General features: G+C 42.8%; 1 protein-coding gene across 4 annotated transcripts in view; it reads right to left on the bottom strand.

Moving 5' to 3' along the window:
* The window catches only part of TEAD1 (TEA domain transcription factor 1), a 447,887-nt gene that overhangs the window by 35,210 nt on the left and 394,859 nt on the right, over nt 1-17,818 (bottom strand). For all 4 annotated transcript variants that reach the window (XM_085648201.1, XM_085648198.1, XM_085648200.1 and 1 more), the window contains one exon: nt 15,722-15,862. In XM_085648201.1, the coding sequence (XP_085504327.1) occupies nt 15,722-15,862 (141 nt within the window). The remainder of the gene's footprint in view (nt 1-15,721; nt 15,863-17,818) is intronic.

Below are 17,818 nucleotides of genomic sequence, written 5' to 3'. Positions count from 1 at the left end.
ATTAGATCTGGTCCTTTCCAACACAGACCAGCTGAGATGTGACCCCCCAGACTCCCTTCCTTGGATGGATCATTCTATGATCACGATCTATATCCAGCAGTCTTGTCAGAAGAGCTCTAAATTATCTATCAGACAAAATCCTGAGCAGCGTAGGACATGGCACAATCTCTCCTTAGAAGCATTTAATGAGGTATTCTCCCCGGAAGCAGTAACTCACATCATGGAAGTATCTAAAAAGTTGGAGGTCTTTAATACCGCCTTAGAAACAGCTTTTGATGCTGTTATACCAAAAAAACCAGGGTTCCTTCCAACGTCGGCCCTCTACCCCCTGGTATACGGAGGAACTAAAAATGGAAAAAGCCATATGTAGGCGTTTGGAAAGAACTTGGTGAACCAGCAAGACCTTTCAAAACAGACTTCTCTATAGACAGTCTCTATCCAAATATAATCTGAACCTAAAAGCAGCTAGGCGCCGGTTCATCATTAACCAAATAGAAAACACCATCAACACCCCGAAAACCCTGTTTGGGATAGTAAGGGACTTTGTCTCTCCTAAAGTCTGTAGACAGTCGCCAATGGAATCCCAGGAGTTTTGTAACTCCCTGGCGACCTACTTCATGAGAAGATAGCTAAAATCTACGAGAATTTCCTTCCACTAGTCCCTCCTGACTTTGTATCTCCTACCAAATTAGAGGAGCAGGACAAGATAGTAACTAGCTCCCTATACAGCTTTGAACCGACCTCAAGTGAGGAGGTCGCTAAAGGCCTAGCTGCTGCCAAATCCGGGTCGCCATCAGACCTCTGTCCGCCAAAAACTATGGCGATTCAAGCCTCGAGCAGTGCCCCCGTAATACGAGATATATTTAACCATTCCATTCAAACCGGTACCATCCCTACCATCTGGAAGGAGGCGTTTGTATGCCCAATACTATAAAAAAAACACCGCAGACCCTTCAATCCTTGGCAACTATCGTCCCATCTCTTTACTAACGCTCCTGGGTAAACAACTGGAAAGTATTATCAACCGACAGCTAAGTTCTTACCTGGAAAGTAACCATATCCTGGATCCATCGCAGTCGGGCTTCAGGCCAGGTTTCAGTACAGAGACCACCATTTTGGCGGTGACCGACTCACTAAGGCAGACAATCGACGCAGGAGGCTCAGTAATACTGATCCTCCTAGATCTCTCCGCAGCTTTCGATACCATCTCCCATTTAAAGCTGGCGGAGAGACTGCTTTCTTGTGGTATCCAAGGGACAGCCCTGAAGTGACTTCAACACTTCTAGTCTGAGAGAACCCAAACTGTTATGTTATGACCATACACCTCGGCAAAAATGCATCTCGACAAGGGCAACCCGCAGGGCTCCTGTCTGAGCCCAACTCTCTTTAATATATATATTTCTCCCTTGGCAAGGATTGTCGAGCAGCTGGGTTTCGAGATCATTTCATATGCTGATGATACGCAGCTTATGTTTACCATCGGATCAAACCCAGTGCTTGACAAAATCCGCTTTGCCACTGACATGCTCGCCATCTCCAACTGGATGACAGGAAACTGTCTCCAGCTGAACCCAGAAAAAACCGCAGGTTGTGTTAATGGGTAACGCCACGGACATCTGGTCGGACGATTGGTGGCCTGCTCAGTTGGGCACAGCCCCCACTCCCAAACAATCAGTAAAAAACTTAGGTCTAAAATTGGACCGGGCTCTGACCATGAAGGATCACATCCCGGCCACCATCAGTTCATGCTATTATAGCTTACGGCTACTTCGAAAAATCCTTCCCTACAAGCCCACCCCCCACTGCAGGACCCTAGTCCAGGCAATGGTAATTAGCAATCTGGACTATGGTAATTCTTTGTTGGTGGAAGTGGGAGAGACCCTACTGGCCAAACTCCAAGTAGTACAGAACACCGCAACTAGAATGATTCTAAATCGTCCTGCAGTTTCCACATCGATTCCATTGCTCAGGGAACTGCACTGGCGATCAGGGAAGAAGAGATCCTTTTTTTAAATATGTTGTCTCACATATAATGCGGTGAATGAAAGAGGCCCCCTTTAATTGCGAAAGAAACTCTCAAAATATTCTTCCGGTAGGAAACTCAGATCCAGCACCCTGGATCTCCTTCAGGTTCCTCGAATTCATCTCACCCGCACTGGGGGTATAGCCTTCTCATATCTTGCGCCCAGATATTGGAATGAGCTCCCCCCAGCTTTGCGCAAAATTACAAGCTACAGCATTTTTAGGAAACAGCTGAAAGCGTTCTTGTTCTAACCGACTTATCCTTTCTCTATCTTGGTTTTTCTAATCCTCAGAATACTACATCTAGGCAGCACCGAGTTGCCCCAGGGTGATTTGAGCGCTTTATAAAACACTTAACATAACAACAACATAACATAACATCGAGTGACCTGACGGATTATCTGGGGAATTGTGACACAGAATGGTTTTGGCCCGCATTTTATTACAGCCATTAGTGCAATGTATTATAACCCATATGCCAGGTTACAAATGATGGGTATGGAATCTGGTAAAATAGAGGTGGCTAGAGGGACAAGGCAGGGTTGTCCCTGCTCTCCAACCTTGTTTGCTTTATATATCCACCCACTCATTAATCAGATTCTACAAAACCAGTTTATAAATCCTGTTATTATTAATGGGTATGAAACTAAAATACTGGCATATGCAGATGACATAGCTATTGTAACATCAGACCCGGCAAAGACAATTGCAGAGGTCGAAAACTTAGCAGGGGAATTTAGGAGGAAATCAGGATATCTCTTGAATAAGGAGAAGACCCAGATTATTTGTTCTAAAAATATTAACTTACATGATACTTGCAATATCAATACAGCTACATATTTAGAAGGCAGGATAAATTGTGAGGTGGACTCCATATGGTTGAACAACTTGGATCAACTTCTAAGCAGCATAAGTACCGATTAAAGAGGTATGGACAAACTATGCCTATCAATAATAGTTAGATCTAATGTACTCAAAATTATTATCTTTCCGAAGGTTTATCTCTTTCACTCCATTCCCCTGGAGATAGAACTGGTACATTTAAGAAATTAGATTCTTTGTTTATTAATTTCATATGGTAGTACCAGAAAGTACGCCGGTCTTTAAAACCTTTTGCACTTTCTCAGGAGAGGGGTGGGTGGACCCTTCCTAATGTGTTACTCTACTTTTGGTCAGCTCTTCTTCAGCAGATGAGAGTTTTGTTTACAGCAGATAGTGCTAATATCGAATGGCCGGAAGGTTGCTCTGCTCCCCCCTCCATATATCAACTGGCTATAGGAAGAGATGCATATGGGGTTCTCCTCCAACAAGTGGAGCTTAGCTACTACAAAAAAACACTGTTATTGATGCCTAACGGCACCCTGGAAAGTTTGGAATAAGGTGGGCACACTTATGAAGATTCTGAGATATAATAGGTATACAACCCTATGGAGATCTCCCCCTTTCCCGGATATGTTTTATGATGTAATCAGCAGATATTGGGAACAATCTGGTATCAGTAAGATAGGCGACATTCATAAGTCATCCGAATTTTGCTCATTTTTAGATCTATAGCAGGATAATGTGATATCCTCCAGGGTTTATTTTAAGTATGTCCAGGTAAAGACATTTTTTTACTCCACTTCGGGGTGAGTCTTTGATTTTAGTTAAGATCCCTCTCCTGGAAATTATTCAGCAAGGTGGATCTACAATAGGATTTATCTCCAAAATCCAACGCGCCACCTCCCCCAAGCATTTAGAAAAGGATGAAGCAAATTGGGCCAGGAGGCTTGGGGATTGAGATGTGGAATTATATATGTCAATTACCCTGGGGATGAAGACTTTTTTTTCATCTAATTTGAAGGCTCAGCATTATAAATCAGCTTTTAACTTGTATTTTACCTCGGCAAAGTTATTCAATTGGGGAAAAGGGTGAATGACAAATGCCCTAGATGCGCAGAGAGACCGGCCGAAATAGTGCACATGTTCTTTGACTGTGAAAAACTACAACCTTTAAAAACAAGAATTTTGATTTTTATGCAAGAGGTGATAGGAAAGGAAGTGTCTATTAGTCCATCTATGATGCTTTTGGGATGTGACAGTTGGGTAGAATTTAAGGTGATGCAAAGGAATGTTATCTTTATTTCAGTGGCAGCAGCTCAGCTGTTGATTGCAACAACCTGGAAGTATCCAGAACCTCGTACCTATCAGGCATGGATTGGTTGCCTCATGAGTATATATAGGCAAGAGAATGCTCTGTATAACTGTAAGGGTATTCACTCTAAGACTAGGGGCACAAGATGTAGTTATCCTTGACCACATGGCTTACTAGCAGACGAAGATAAAAGAGTAGGTCCAACTAATTGGGGGAACTTTTATATATTATAAAGGCACTCGTACAGATTGTACAGAGATTTGACATCTATTTGTAGAAGATTATAATCAAGTCTAAAGGAATACCCTTTTGTTCCCTCATTGTGCAAGATTTTAGCTTTGTACTTTTTTAAATACAGTTGACTAATAATTGCGGAGTAAAATCAAGGAACTGTCTATGTATCATGCACTTCAGGTTCTTAATGTAAGTACCTTTTGTGTATATCTATGTACTATTTGTGTCTCTCTGAAAATAATACAAAACTGAAATAAAAAAAGGAAAAGAGAGATGCAAATTTAGCATGGATAAATTGGAAAAATGTATTAAGGCATAAGGAAGATTCTGAATATATATATATATCTATATATATATATATATATATATATCAAGATTTCATTATTTAAGTAACTGGACTCATACCCTCTCTCTCTCTCTCTCTCTCTCTCTCTCTCTCTCTCTCTCTCTCTCTATATATATATATATATATTCACAGAAAAAACCATAGGTTTCAGGCACGTTATAGTTAGGAATTAGCATTTAAAAAACCTCAGATATTCACTGAAAAAACCATAGGTTTCAGGGGTGTTATAGTTAGCTGGACTTTTCACTTGTACAAAACCACTGAAATTCCCCCGTTATAGTTAGTTCAGCTAACTATAACTCGCGCGCCCGCAATGCACTGCTGATGACGTCACATATTACATCACTCATGACATGGTCAGTGACATCACTCATGACATCACTGATGACATCTCAAATGACATCACTGATGACATCACTGATTACATCATCCAGTGAATGTCTGTTTTTCTGAAAATTAAATATGTTTTATATATGTATATCTCAAGGTCGATGGAAGAATAAATGGGTATATAAGTGTCTAAATGGATGATTTGTTTTTGAAAAATTGATTGTGTAACTGACTGATTAAGTGTATCATAGTGAATACATGGCTTAGTGAGTAATGTTTAAATATGTAAATATCTGTATCAGTCTCTCACTTTGTGTATAAGTGGCTGCATGGGTTGGTGAGTAGCTACATGGGTGTCTATATAGGTTATTAGTTGGTTTTTTGAGTATCAGTCTGAGTGTCTGCATGGTTCGGTGGGGGGTATTACGTAGTGCATAGGTGCATGAATGAGTGACTCACTGTTTGTATGTGTTGAAGACAGCATGTGTGCAGGACTGTATGGGTGGATGAGTGTGTGTATGGGTGTGTTAGTGAGTGAATGACTGTCTCAATAGTGTCTTTATGAGTAACTACATATGTTTTAAACTAGTATATGTGACTATTGGTGTATATAAGTGAGTATATGTGAGAGTGAGAGATTGAAAGAGTTCCTGTATGAATAAGTATGTGTTTCTATAAGTGATTGTTTAAAAGACTAAGTATGTGTAAGTTTCCGTAGAAGTAAGTGTGGTGGTGTGTGTATAACTGTATATGCAAGTAAATGTATGTTTGATTCTTTATTAGCATGAGTGACTATGTGTGTGAGTAACTCTATGGATGAGTGGCATTGTGTAACAGGATGTATAGGTGTATGAGTACATATGATGAGTGAGTACATGTATGAGTGACTGTATAGGACTGTTGGTGAATGAGTGGATGTGTATGTGGATCTTAGAATTACTGAAGAGGTTGTTGTAACTGGTATTGGTATGTCCATTGTTTTGAAAATTTTAGTCCTATTTTTGAATGTGTGTATCAAAGTTTATATTAGGGTGAGAGGAGGTCTGCCACTCTATCACAAGGATGATGTCATCAGTGATGTCATCAGTGATGTCATTTGAGATGTCATCAGTGATGTCATGAGTGATGTCACTGACCATGTCATGAGTGATGTAATATGTGACGTCATCAGCAGTGCATTGCGGGCGCGCGAGTTATAGTTAGCTGAACTAACTATAACGGGGGAATTTCAGTGGTTTTGTACAAGTGAAAAGTCCAGCTAACTATAACACCCCTGAAACCTATGGTTTTTTCAGTGAATATCTGAGGTTTTTTAAATGCTAATTCCTAACTATAACGTGCCTGAAACCTATGTTTTTTTCTGTGAATTTCAAAGGTTTTTTAAATGCTAATTTCTAACTATGCCTACAGAGATAGGACATGTGAAGAAAGAAGAAAAAATGCACAGAAAGAAAAAAAAGAAGTGCACAAAGAAGCAACAGAAGTCCTCAAAGACGAAGAAAAGTGCAGGAAGAAGGATAACGTGCAGAAAGAACAAAAAGAAGAGCAGAAAGAATCCTTGTTGCAAAATCATCCTGTACCCTCAACTTTTTCAGACGGATACTGGTGGTAACTGAGTCTGACTAACCAGTCCTAGAGCCAGTGCTATGTTAAAAGACACTTAGAATACAGTGAAAACACCTACATACACTAGGGAACATTATGCGTTGGGGTCCCCCTGTGATTAGCAAGACCTCCTCTGTAAGCCCCTAGTATATAATAGGGCAGGGGGATTAAAACTACCTCTTAAAACAGGCCACAGGGCGTTTTTGCACACGTTAACTCAGGCCCCGTCCCCTCCCTTCACCACTGTGTAAACATGCCCTGTGTCTGTTTTTAGTTGGGAGATTAAGTTCATTTGAATCCTGAGGGTCCCTAGGGTCCAACTAGCCCACTAGGTACCTCCAGTAAGTGCCACAGAGCTGCGTTGCAGAGAGGTGTAAAAAGTGGCACAGCCTGGACCACCTCTCTGCAATGCAGCTCAGTGGCGCTTACTGGAAGCACTTGGTGGGCTCGTTAGCCCCCAAGGGCCCTCTGTATTGAAGGGAAATTATATCCCCAATTTAAAACGTGCCATAGTGCGCGTTTGCACACGTCACCTCAGGCCCCGTCCCCTCCCTTCACCACTGTGTAAACGCGCCCTGTGGCTGTTCTAAGTTAAGAGATTAAGTCCCCTTGAATCCTAAGGGTCCCTAGGGTCAAACTAGACCACTAGGTACCTCCAGTAAGCGCCACAGAGGTGCGTTGCAGAGAGGTGTAAAAAGGGGCTTGGCCTCAGAACACCTGTCTGCAGCGCAGCTCCCTGGCGCATACTGGAGATGCCTGTTGGGTTAGTTGGCCCTCAGGGACCCTCAGTATTGAAGAGGAATTAATTCCCCAACTTACAACTCGCCAGGGGGTGCGTTTGCACGATGCCAGTCTTTTATTTATTTTAATTTTTTAAGAAGGGGGGCTGTGTGGTTCCCCTTCGTATTCTAATTTATTGGCCCTGATGACCCCATCCCCCAGGGCCTGTCTCCTAATTATATTTTTTTACCCCAATCCCCAGGGCCAGCCACTGTTTTTGAATATTTTTAAAGAATATATATTTATAGACACACCTAAGACATGCTGGACAAACCGTACGTACCTATCACCATGACGATTTGAGTGATATTCATTAAAAGGCGACTATGCATACAATGAATCCACGTGGAATGTATTTACACCACTAGTGAAGCTCTGACATGTCTGATGCCCTACCGTGCCTAATCCCGGTAGACACCCTTGTCGTTTATTTATACAAACATGGGTAGCTATTGATGGGCACATTTAATACACATGCACACCAAGCCATTCAAAGGGGATTCGACAAAAATTCGACCAAAACTATGAAAGAAACCCCCCTCACGGTTAATAAAACACACATCCACTGCTGGATGTGTAATACTTTTTATTTTACTCTCTGGAAAGGGGACGAACATCACTTGAGAGTCACAGCGCGCTCCTGGCAGAGCCCAATGCTGTGTTACACCCACCATTGCCTGCCGAGTGCCACACACCTCTGTGTTGTATTCCACCAGCTAGTGCATATGCTATGACACTCTCTAGCCCATGTGCACTGTAACACCACCCTGTGAATATGTCATGCCAAACTTGTCTTCGCACGGGTTATATTGCCCCATCTAACGTGCCTTCCTCGATGCCTATGTTATAACGCACAGTGCTATGCCATACATATTACAATCTGGGATCCATATCTTTGTCACAGTGCATATGCAACGTTACACTCCCCAGCACATATTTTATATTACAACTTTAGAGACTAGTTAGGTTACACAACACTGCCCTGTGCATATTACACTCCAAGGCGCACATCGCATAGCACGCGCTAGTGCCTGTGCTATCTCGCGCTCTCCAATGTATCTGTCATTGCGCACAATGTATTGCATATTATATTTCAAGCCCGGTTCATCTTATATCACACTTTTTGGTGCATAGTTTATACCATACACTATATCTAGTTTTCATTTTCAATCGTGCTCTCAGGACTATGTTCTATATAACACTGTGTTCACCTACCCTTTTCACAGGCATTACATTTTGCGATAGGGGGTGGAGGGTCAGGGGGTGTTTCTGCCAAGTGAGCCCGGAGTCAAAGTCACAAACGTCCTCTTCTTCCTGAATAAAAGTGAGATTATGCTGCATACTTGTTCATATTTTAAGTAGTTCGCACAGACACACGTTTTAAAAACAATAAAGTTTCTAATACCCGCCTTCTCTGAACAGTTAGCTTGCTGCCCCATCCCCCTCCTCCCTATCCTCTGTTGTGTGAATCCATGGACTAGCCTCCTCCCTCCTGCCATGCATGGTCTGATGTGCTGCCACTGCCCTCAATTTAGTATGATGTACCAGTCCCCTCCTCCTGCCCTCCATTGCCCAATTCTATGCCCCATCATTGACCTCCTGCTTAAACTCTGTGCTTAGCTTGCTGCCCCTATTCTCCTTCCCCCTGCCCTCCGATGTCTTTGTGCATGCCCCTGCTCCATCCTTTTTGCCCACCATGTTCCATGGACCTGCCACTCCTATCTACTCTGAGTGTTCTGTTGAGCTGCCACTCCCCTCCCACCTGCCTAGCATTGTCAGATGACTGTAACCTGTCCCTGCCACCTCCACCCTGCCTGTCCACATGCCATGCCCCTATCCTCTTCCTCCTGTCCTACATGGTCCATTGTACTGCCACACCCTTCTGCCCTCCCTGGTCTGTTGTGCTGCAACTGCTCCTCCTGCCTGCCCCGTGCGGTCTGTTGTGAGGCCCCTTCCCCTGAACTTTCTTGTCTGTGCACAGGTCCTGACCCTCCCTTCTATCCTCCATCGTCCTTTGTGCATGCCCCTGCACCCTCCTTCTTGCCCATCATAGCCATTTTGCTGCCACTAACCCTCCCACTTGCCATGCATGGTCTTCTGTGCTGCCATGGCCCCTCCCACCTTCCCTGTGTGGTCAGTTAGCTGCCCCTGACCCCCTCCCACCTTCCCTCCATGGTCTGTGTGTATGCCATCACAGTCTCACTGTTGCTCTTCATGGTGTGTCTTGCTTCTAGTGCCCATCCTGCCTGACCTCCATGGCTATCTTGCTGCTCCTGCCCTGCCCCCTTGCCCCCAGCCCTCTGTTTACATGTGCAGACCCCTACTCTCTCCCTCCTGACTTGTCTGTTCCATTGTAATGCCCCTGATCCGTCCCTCCTGCCCTTTATGGTCTGTTATGCTGCAGCTTTCTCTCCTGTCTGTCCATTATGGTCACCTAGCTACCATTGCCTCTTGCCCCTCTGTTCTCTGTTGTCCATGTGCATGGTTCTGTCCCCTCCCTCTTGCTTTCTATGGATTGTTGTGCTGCACTCCCGTCCCGCATGCCCTGTGTGGTGTATTGTGCTGCTGCAAACCCTGATGCCTGCCCTGCAGGGTCAGTTTGGTGCACCTCTCCATGTCCCTCCTGTCCTCTGTTATCCAAGTCCATGTCCCTACCCCATTTCCTTCCATGATCCAATGTACCATACTTGCGAACATTTTGAACTTGGTAAGAGGGAGATTTTGAAAAAAAACTGGGGTATTGATTGTCCCCTTTGAGTTACATTGAAAAAGAGGAGATTGTAGACAGGAGACAGATCAAATAAAGCCCATTTGAGCTTAAAAACATTGGACGTTTCCTGGCTGAATCGGGTCTGTTGGCATGTATGGTTGTACTACCATTGCCTCTTCCTTCTGCCCACAATGGTCTATTACATTGCCACAGCCTCTCTTGCAAGTCCTGTATTGTTGGTTTGTTGCCCCTGCCCCCCTTTCCACTGCCCTCCATAGTCTGTTGTGCTGCCACGGCCCTTCCTGCCTGCTCAGTGTGGTTAAATTGTTGCCTTAGCACCCTCCTACCTGCCTTCAATTTTCAGAGTCCGTGCCCCTGGCCTCTGCCTCTCAACAGTATCCTAATGAACAACTAGATTGCTAACATTCTATATTTATTACAAAAGTGTGGAACGCCTGACGTCATCTTGATGTAATCAAAACTGTAATACCTAGAGCATTTCCTTTAGAAATTACATATATGAGAGGGTCTTATTGGCATCAAAATTATGGTTAGTGCTCTAAAAGACTAAAATAAGGACATATTTTTTGAGTTTTCAAATAGCGACAAAGCACTTTTAAATTATTTGTTATCTTTATGTTTTTTTATCCAGTTGACCACTTGATTAAATGTTGCACTTAGGGGAGAGGATGTGGTGTTACTTCCAGAACTGCAGACTTTGCAACTGGGGAACCAGGTTGGAGTTTCTGCTTCAGCTCGACATTCTGTGATTCTGGTCAAATCACTTAGTCTCCCCATGTCTACAACCAAAATGAATTTGTTCTTGTGTGATGTAACCAATGCTCATGTAAAGCACTCCAATACCTGACAAGTCTGCACTATATAACACTGCAAAAACACAACATAATAAGTGTTTTGCACACTTCTGTCATTGGGCTATATTTGGGCTACATCTGGGTGATTTTGGGCAACATTTGGGCTCTTTTGTCTCCGGTGGCCATCTTGGGAGATTTATTTGTTATGAAGTTTCCTAATTTCCTCATGTACTGCAGTCTCCTCAGTAGGAAATGTTTTTTACTTTGATTCCATCATAAAGGTATTCAGATATGTCACACATTTGCCATAAATTCTGAAAGCTAGCACTCTAGTTGCTCATTAGATCACTGTAGTAAAACTACTGTTCACCATGGGAGTCTGCTCCTGGTATTAAAAGTGCATGTTTCAGTCTGCATGTCAGAATCTTTTAATGAAATAGAAGAGGATTTGAGAAGTCACTCAAAATGTGCCCTCATTTTCTTTCTTCAGCATTAATCATAATTTTTATGGCAAAATGAACCCCCTCGTTGTGTTCCTTCTTAAATTAAATGTTTTAAGTGTTACCAGTTTATTCCAATCAAGATGGCTTCAGGTGTGCCATACTTTTGTCATAATTAAGACAGTAAGCGCTCTAGTTGTTTTTAAGAACACTCTGGGACATTCTGTCATTGGGCTATACTTGGGCTACATATGGGTGATATTTGGGCTACATTTGGGCTCTTTTGTCTCTGGTGGCCATCTTGGGAGACTTATTTGTTATGAAGTTTCCTAATTTCCTCATTTACTGCAGTCTCCTCAGTAGGAAATACTTTCAGCTTTTTACTTTGATTCCATCAAGAAGGCATTCAGATGTGTCACACATTTGCCATAAATTCAGAATGTTAGCACTCTTTTTGCTCATTAGATCACTGTAGTAAAGCTAAAGCTCACCAGGGAAAACTGCTGCTGGTATTAAAAGTGCATGTTTCAGTCTGCATGTCAGAATTTTTTAATGACATAAAAGAGGATTTCAGAAGTCAAAATGTGCCCTAGTTTTTCTTTCTGCAGCACTAATCATACTTGTTGTGGAAAAATGAACCCCCTCATTTTGTTCCTTTTTGTTTTAAGAGTTACCACTTTAATCCAAGCAAGATGGCTGCAGGTGTGCCATACGTTTATCATAAGTAGGACTGTTAGCGCTCTAGTTGTTCTTTGGAACACTCTGGGAAGCTGCAGTAGAACACAAAGTAATCAACTGACAGTGTCTGCCCTTGTTGGATGTACATGTTTTACTGAGAATGTCAGACTTCATTCTCACATGACTGAGAAAGATAATGTGAATTTACAGAAAATAAGCTCTCAGTTTAGCTTATAGATCACCTTCCAAACCTCTGTGGGAATAGCATGAGAAAATATTTTTCTCTCAATCATGATATCCCAGCAGAAGGCTTTTTCACATGGTGAAATCACCTTAGAACATACCACAATTCCTAAAATGAGTATGGTACCATCAACAAAAGATTTATAACGTAACTAAAGTCTTAAAACCTTCTATTAACTGCAATGCTTTTTAATGAGGTGCTATCATGTATATTGGTCCCAAGATGGCTGCCAACACTTCTTGGATGAAGTGCTGACAGCAAATCAAATCTCAGGATGAGATGTGTGGTTAGGCTCCGCCCACATATATATATGATTTTACTTTTGATTTTCTCAGGAACTACTGAACAGATTGACACCAGACCTGCAAAAGGCACTTCCCTGAGCTGAGGACCACCTCTCTGCCAAATTTCAAGTAATTCTGTTCAGCCGTTCGGGCTGTACCTTGGACTAAAGGTCCCTATGGAAAATTGCATGGGGAAAACGCGTTTTGGGACCCCCCTTTTTTCTCAGCCCCCGCTTGACGAATCCCTCCGAGACAGGGTAGGAGCGGAGCGGAGCGCCCCACCTATTTTGAAAATTTCGCGAGGATTCGTCAACCGGCGCCAAAGTTATTCCAAATAGAATGTTGCGGATTTCCTATGGAAACACGGTCCTAACTATAACTATCTACTGGCGACCGCCAGTAGATAATATATATATATATATATATATATATATATATATATATATATATATATATATATATATATATATATATATATTATATATATATTTATATACATTCACTGAAAAAACTATAGGTTTCAGGGACGTTATAGTTAGAAATTAGCATTTAAAAAAACCTTAGAAATTCACTGAAAAAAAACATAGGTTGCAGGGACGTTATAGTTAGTTGGACATTTCACTCGTACAAAACCAGAGAAATTCGGCTGTTATAGTTAGTAAAGATAACTATAACTTGAGCCCCCAGCAATGCACTGCTGATGATGTCACATATTACATCACTCATGACATGCTCAGTGACATCACTGATGACATCTCAAATGACATCACTGATGACATCATCCACGTGATCATCTGATGCACCTCCTCACACCCTAATAAAACCTTTCATACACCCACTCTAAAATACAAACTACCAATATTGAAACCATAGATGCACCAATAGCCCCGGGGACCCCATCCCCCGGGGCCTGGGCTCTCCGTTGGGGACCATGGAGGGAGCCCCAAAGCCCCCATGGTCCCACCCTCCCTCCACCTCCTGCGGGAGCCGGCATTGTTTTGAGCAAGGGGTACTGCTAACAAACCCGGGTTTGTTATGACAAAGCGGAAGCCAGGCTTCCGCCCTGTTATTGCAAACGGGAATGTCCCGGGGTGGGCACCCCAGGACATTGCAGGAGCCGGCCCTGGGGGGTGGTGGTTCCCCAGGGCCATCAAGAGCTCCTGGATAAGGGCCATACCAGTTTAAAGGCCCAGGGAGGTGGTGATCCCTGGGGTTCGGGGGTCCGCAACGGACCCCCGCATTTAATTACAGAGTGCCCTGGGGAGGTGGTGGTATCTGGGGGTTGGGGGACCCGAGAGGCCCCCCATACATTAATAAACATTGCCCCCGGGAGGAGCCGTCCCCGTGGCTTCATGGGGGCAGGAGCCCCCCATGCATTTTACAATTCAGCCCCGGGAGGTGGCGGTCCCGGGTGATGTGGGGGGGCCACGTGCCCCCACACATATATTATAAAGCCCTGGTGAGGTGGCAGTCCCCGGGGCTGCGGGGCCACCCCACTACACAATTAAGGAATGCCCCTGGGACCTGGCCCGCCCGGGGCCTTTAAAAAACAAAGTGCAGGAGCCTGCACTTTTTCGACGGGGTTCGCGCACCCAGTGCAACCCGCCCAAAAATGTTTTAAAAAAATGCTTTTTTTGGGCCTGGTGGCCAGGGTGTTCCTACCCTGCCCCCTTCTTTGGTTTTTTAACGTTTCACTAACCTTTTTCCCCTCTCACTTGGTCCGAGACACAAGATGGCTGCCAACACTTCCTGGTTTGAAGTGTTGGCAGCCAGTCAGAGCGAAGCTTGGGAGGGCTCAGCCAATCAGATCTCAGAATTCTCAAATATATATATCTGTAAATCTTCAAATAACTCAAAAACCACAGAACAGATTTACACCATTAAATAGAGAGTGTGCTTTCTGGACCAAGAGCTAGCTCTGTGCCAAATTTTGTTCAGCAGTTCAGGCTGTAGCCATGTCTAAAGTTTCCTACGGAAATTAACATGGAGAAAACAGGTTTTGGGACCCCCTTTTTTCACAGCCTCCCCTTGACGAATCACCCTGAAACTTTCAAGACAGGAGCTGACCTGAGTGAACAATTAGTTTTGAAAATTTCGTGAATATTCGTCAAACGGCGCCAAGGTTATTGGCAAATCAAAAATTGCTTTTCCTATGGAAACTAGGTTCTAACTATAACTACCTACTGGCTACCTATGTATAGTTAAATGATTGTTTTAGCTGGCAGAGATGCATAGATCCTCATGACATTAAAATGCTGAGCATGATGTTGAAATACACTCTGGAGTTGATTTATAAAGCTATATACTTGGGTATGACTGGCAATTCTATGTTTATATCAGGTTTTAAAAATGGAAACTCCTTTTCTGATTTCTGGTTTTCAGTACACTTGAAAAAGGATTGACACAAAGTTTAGACAGTAGATACATTTAGTCACAAGGACAGGGAATAGGCAAGCCATGCCTGGAATAATTTGTGAGTTTGAACATTTGTGAGTTTTCACAAACTCTTCTCTAACTCCATGTCACTCTGGAAAAGGGTACAAATGTACTTTGAAGAAGGGCAACAGTAAATGCGTTGCCAGAATGAGAGAGGGGTTGGATAACTGTCGAGAGTATACGTGTTCATATTTGCTCATGGCAAAATGGAAATGGTAACATTTTCTAAGACAAGACATGGTAACCTGCGTCTATCAAATGAAATCAGCCATGATTCTGGAAACAGTTATCAATTCTTGAAAGTTGTAAACCTGCACCCATGGGAGGGCATATAAGTTTTGGTGCATAATTCTGACTCTTTTTAAGCACTGGATCCATAAGTGTCATTTTTAAGCATGGACATTATTATGTGGAGATTCACAATTTGCAAGCATAGCACACAACAATAAAGTTCTGTGAAGGTGTTTGGGCTCATGGATGAACAGCAGGAACATATCCACAATCATTTATGAAACAAATGAGTGAACTGATACCCTTTTCGTTACTGAAAAACCATATTTTAGCCTAGAATAATTATGGTCAACATAAATATAATCCTTAGCATGACAAAGAATATCATACTTATAAAGACACAGTGAAAAAAAAGTCTCAAAACCAACTTACCTCTACTTTCTCAACTACTTGTTTTCCAAATGAACAGACCTTTGTGGAACAGGTAATTGTCATATTTTCAGAGCTCTCATACTGACTAGTAACACCGTAGAATGCTCCTGCATCATCTTGAATATTGCAGTTTAAATCCGCCTAGATAGAACACAGGACATTTTAGAAAATAGAGCAAATATCCAGGACTCCCTCCTTATAACAGGGTGACAAAATTCAAACGCATGTTTTACTGGTGTGTACACAGAAGTACATATCTAGAGTTCCTAATTTGGGCAAGTGGTTTGCAGGTGGTGGGCGCATGTGCTCATTTTTGGGAAATGTGGACTTATTTTTCATCATCACATTTTGACCCAAAGGAAGAGAGACAAAGGCAGAAACAGGGAAACAAAGGAGGTAGAGAAGAAGACAACCCATTCACTTTTTTTTGTGCATATTTAGCTCTGCATGTTTGTATATAAAAAATCACAGAATTTCATGTTTAACATACTGTGAACAAACTGTAAACATATTTTTTTATTCAATGCATGTTGTGTGAAGGTTTGACCCACTGTTAGTTTGGAAACTTATAATACAGGTTATTGATAAGTTACATTCACTCGTTAAATGTTTTGGGCCACCAACCAATGATTTGTCAGTGCATTGAATGGGTTATTGCATTAGTGGGTATGATAATCATGCTGTTACACAGCATCACTGCAGCATTTTTCTAGGTCAAGCATATTTTATCACAAGACACAACAGAATTCCACCAAATTTGACAGAAAGCTAGCTTTTAGTCCAAAAGGAGCCCCATCTTAGGTTTCACCTGCATGCTGTGCTTGTGAAATATATTGTTAATATATATCTTAAAAGGGGCTTACAACACGCCCCTTGCTTTTCATTGGTTCCTGTGCTCGCCACCAACTTTTCCTCTATTTCTATTGACTGTAGCATGCTATTTCCTGTTCTTCTTCGGGTATTTGCTTTTATCAGTGTCCCAAGGTCAAAGTACTGTTTTCATCCGCTTTTGTGGAACTTTATTTAATGTTTTGGCTGCACAGAGTTTCCTGTGCTTGTTTACATAATCTACCCCTAACTGCATGCATTTCAACCCTGCTTGCGAGACATGCATCTCCACCCTCCTCCCACTCTCTGTTATGTTTTGCCCACCTGCTGCTCTGTCCCTTGTCTCCTAACCTCCCATCCTCCTCCCATTTTGGTTGTTTCCCCTGATTCCCCCCCCCCCCGTCTGTTGTTTAATCCAGGGTCGCTCCGGCCTCACTGCAGCATACGAGGGCGAATAACTGGAATGCATTTCACCACATCTATCGTGCATAGAACTTTCACGGCAAACTTATATTATTGTGATTACCCGCACTCGAAGTTTAGTATGGCACGCTTCACAGTCATGGTCATTTTGGGAGCTGTAGTTCTGGAGCTGGGCTTATTCACAATCTTCTGCGATTATTATCACTAGTAAGTGTCTCAATTTGAACAACCAACATTTCCCAGCTTTTTATGGTTGTGTCTTCTTGTTGTCCATGCAAGCTTGCCAGGTTCACAGGGAGGGTGGGATGGCGGAGTGTAGGCGAGTCCTGATTGATGCACTGGCATCTTAACTTGGCATACATTGTCGGCAGCTGCCTGATGCCCCGTGGGCTAGGCTGTACCATTAAATTCAGCCAGGGGAGTGGAAAAGACCCGTATGTGTCAGGCTAGGCTTTAGTTTGTTTTTCTATGAATAGTTATTTTTTATTTCAACACAAGCCACCCTCCTCCATAAATCCACAGGTAAGGCTCTCTCACCAAATTACATGTGTGCGTTTTGTTTCCTATGTGAGCCTGCTGACTTATATATGTCTCGCCTCAGCCGTGTGTTATTTCCCCTCTGTTATTCCTACTGTTCTGTGTCTGGCATGTCTGATCTGTGTTTTTTTCATGTCTGCAGAGTCCCGTCTTTGATCGTTATCTTACATGTCTCTTTATCTGTGTCTGTGTTTTAGCATGTCTGTTTATTATAGTTGCTGTTTCTTGACTCATATCTGTGTTTGTATTGGAAGTGCCATCTCTGATCCAGGTCCAAGCTGTCATATGTCTCTGTCTGTGCTGTATTTT

The sequence above is a fragment of the Triturus cristatus genome, chromosome 3_2 (assembly GCF_964204655.1).
Source record: "Triturus cristatus chromosome 3_2, aTriCri1.1, whole genome shotgun sequence".
NCBI lineage: Eukaryota > Metazoa > Chordata > Amphibia > Caudata > Salamandridae > Triturus > Triturus cristatus.
The sequence above is the reverse complement of the archived record's forward strand: the minus strand, read 5'-3'. Positions and strand labels throughout refer to the sequence as shown.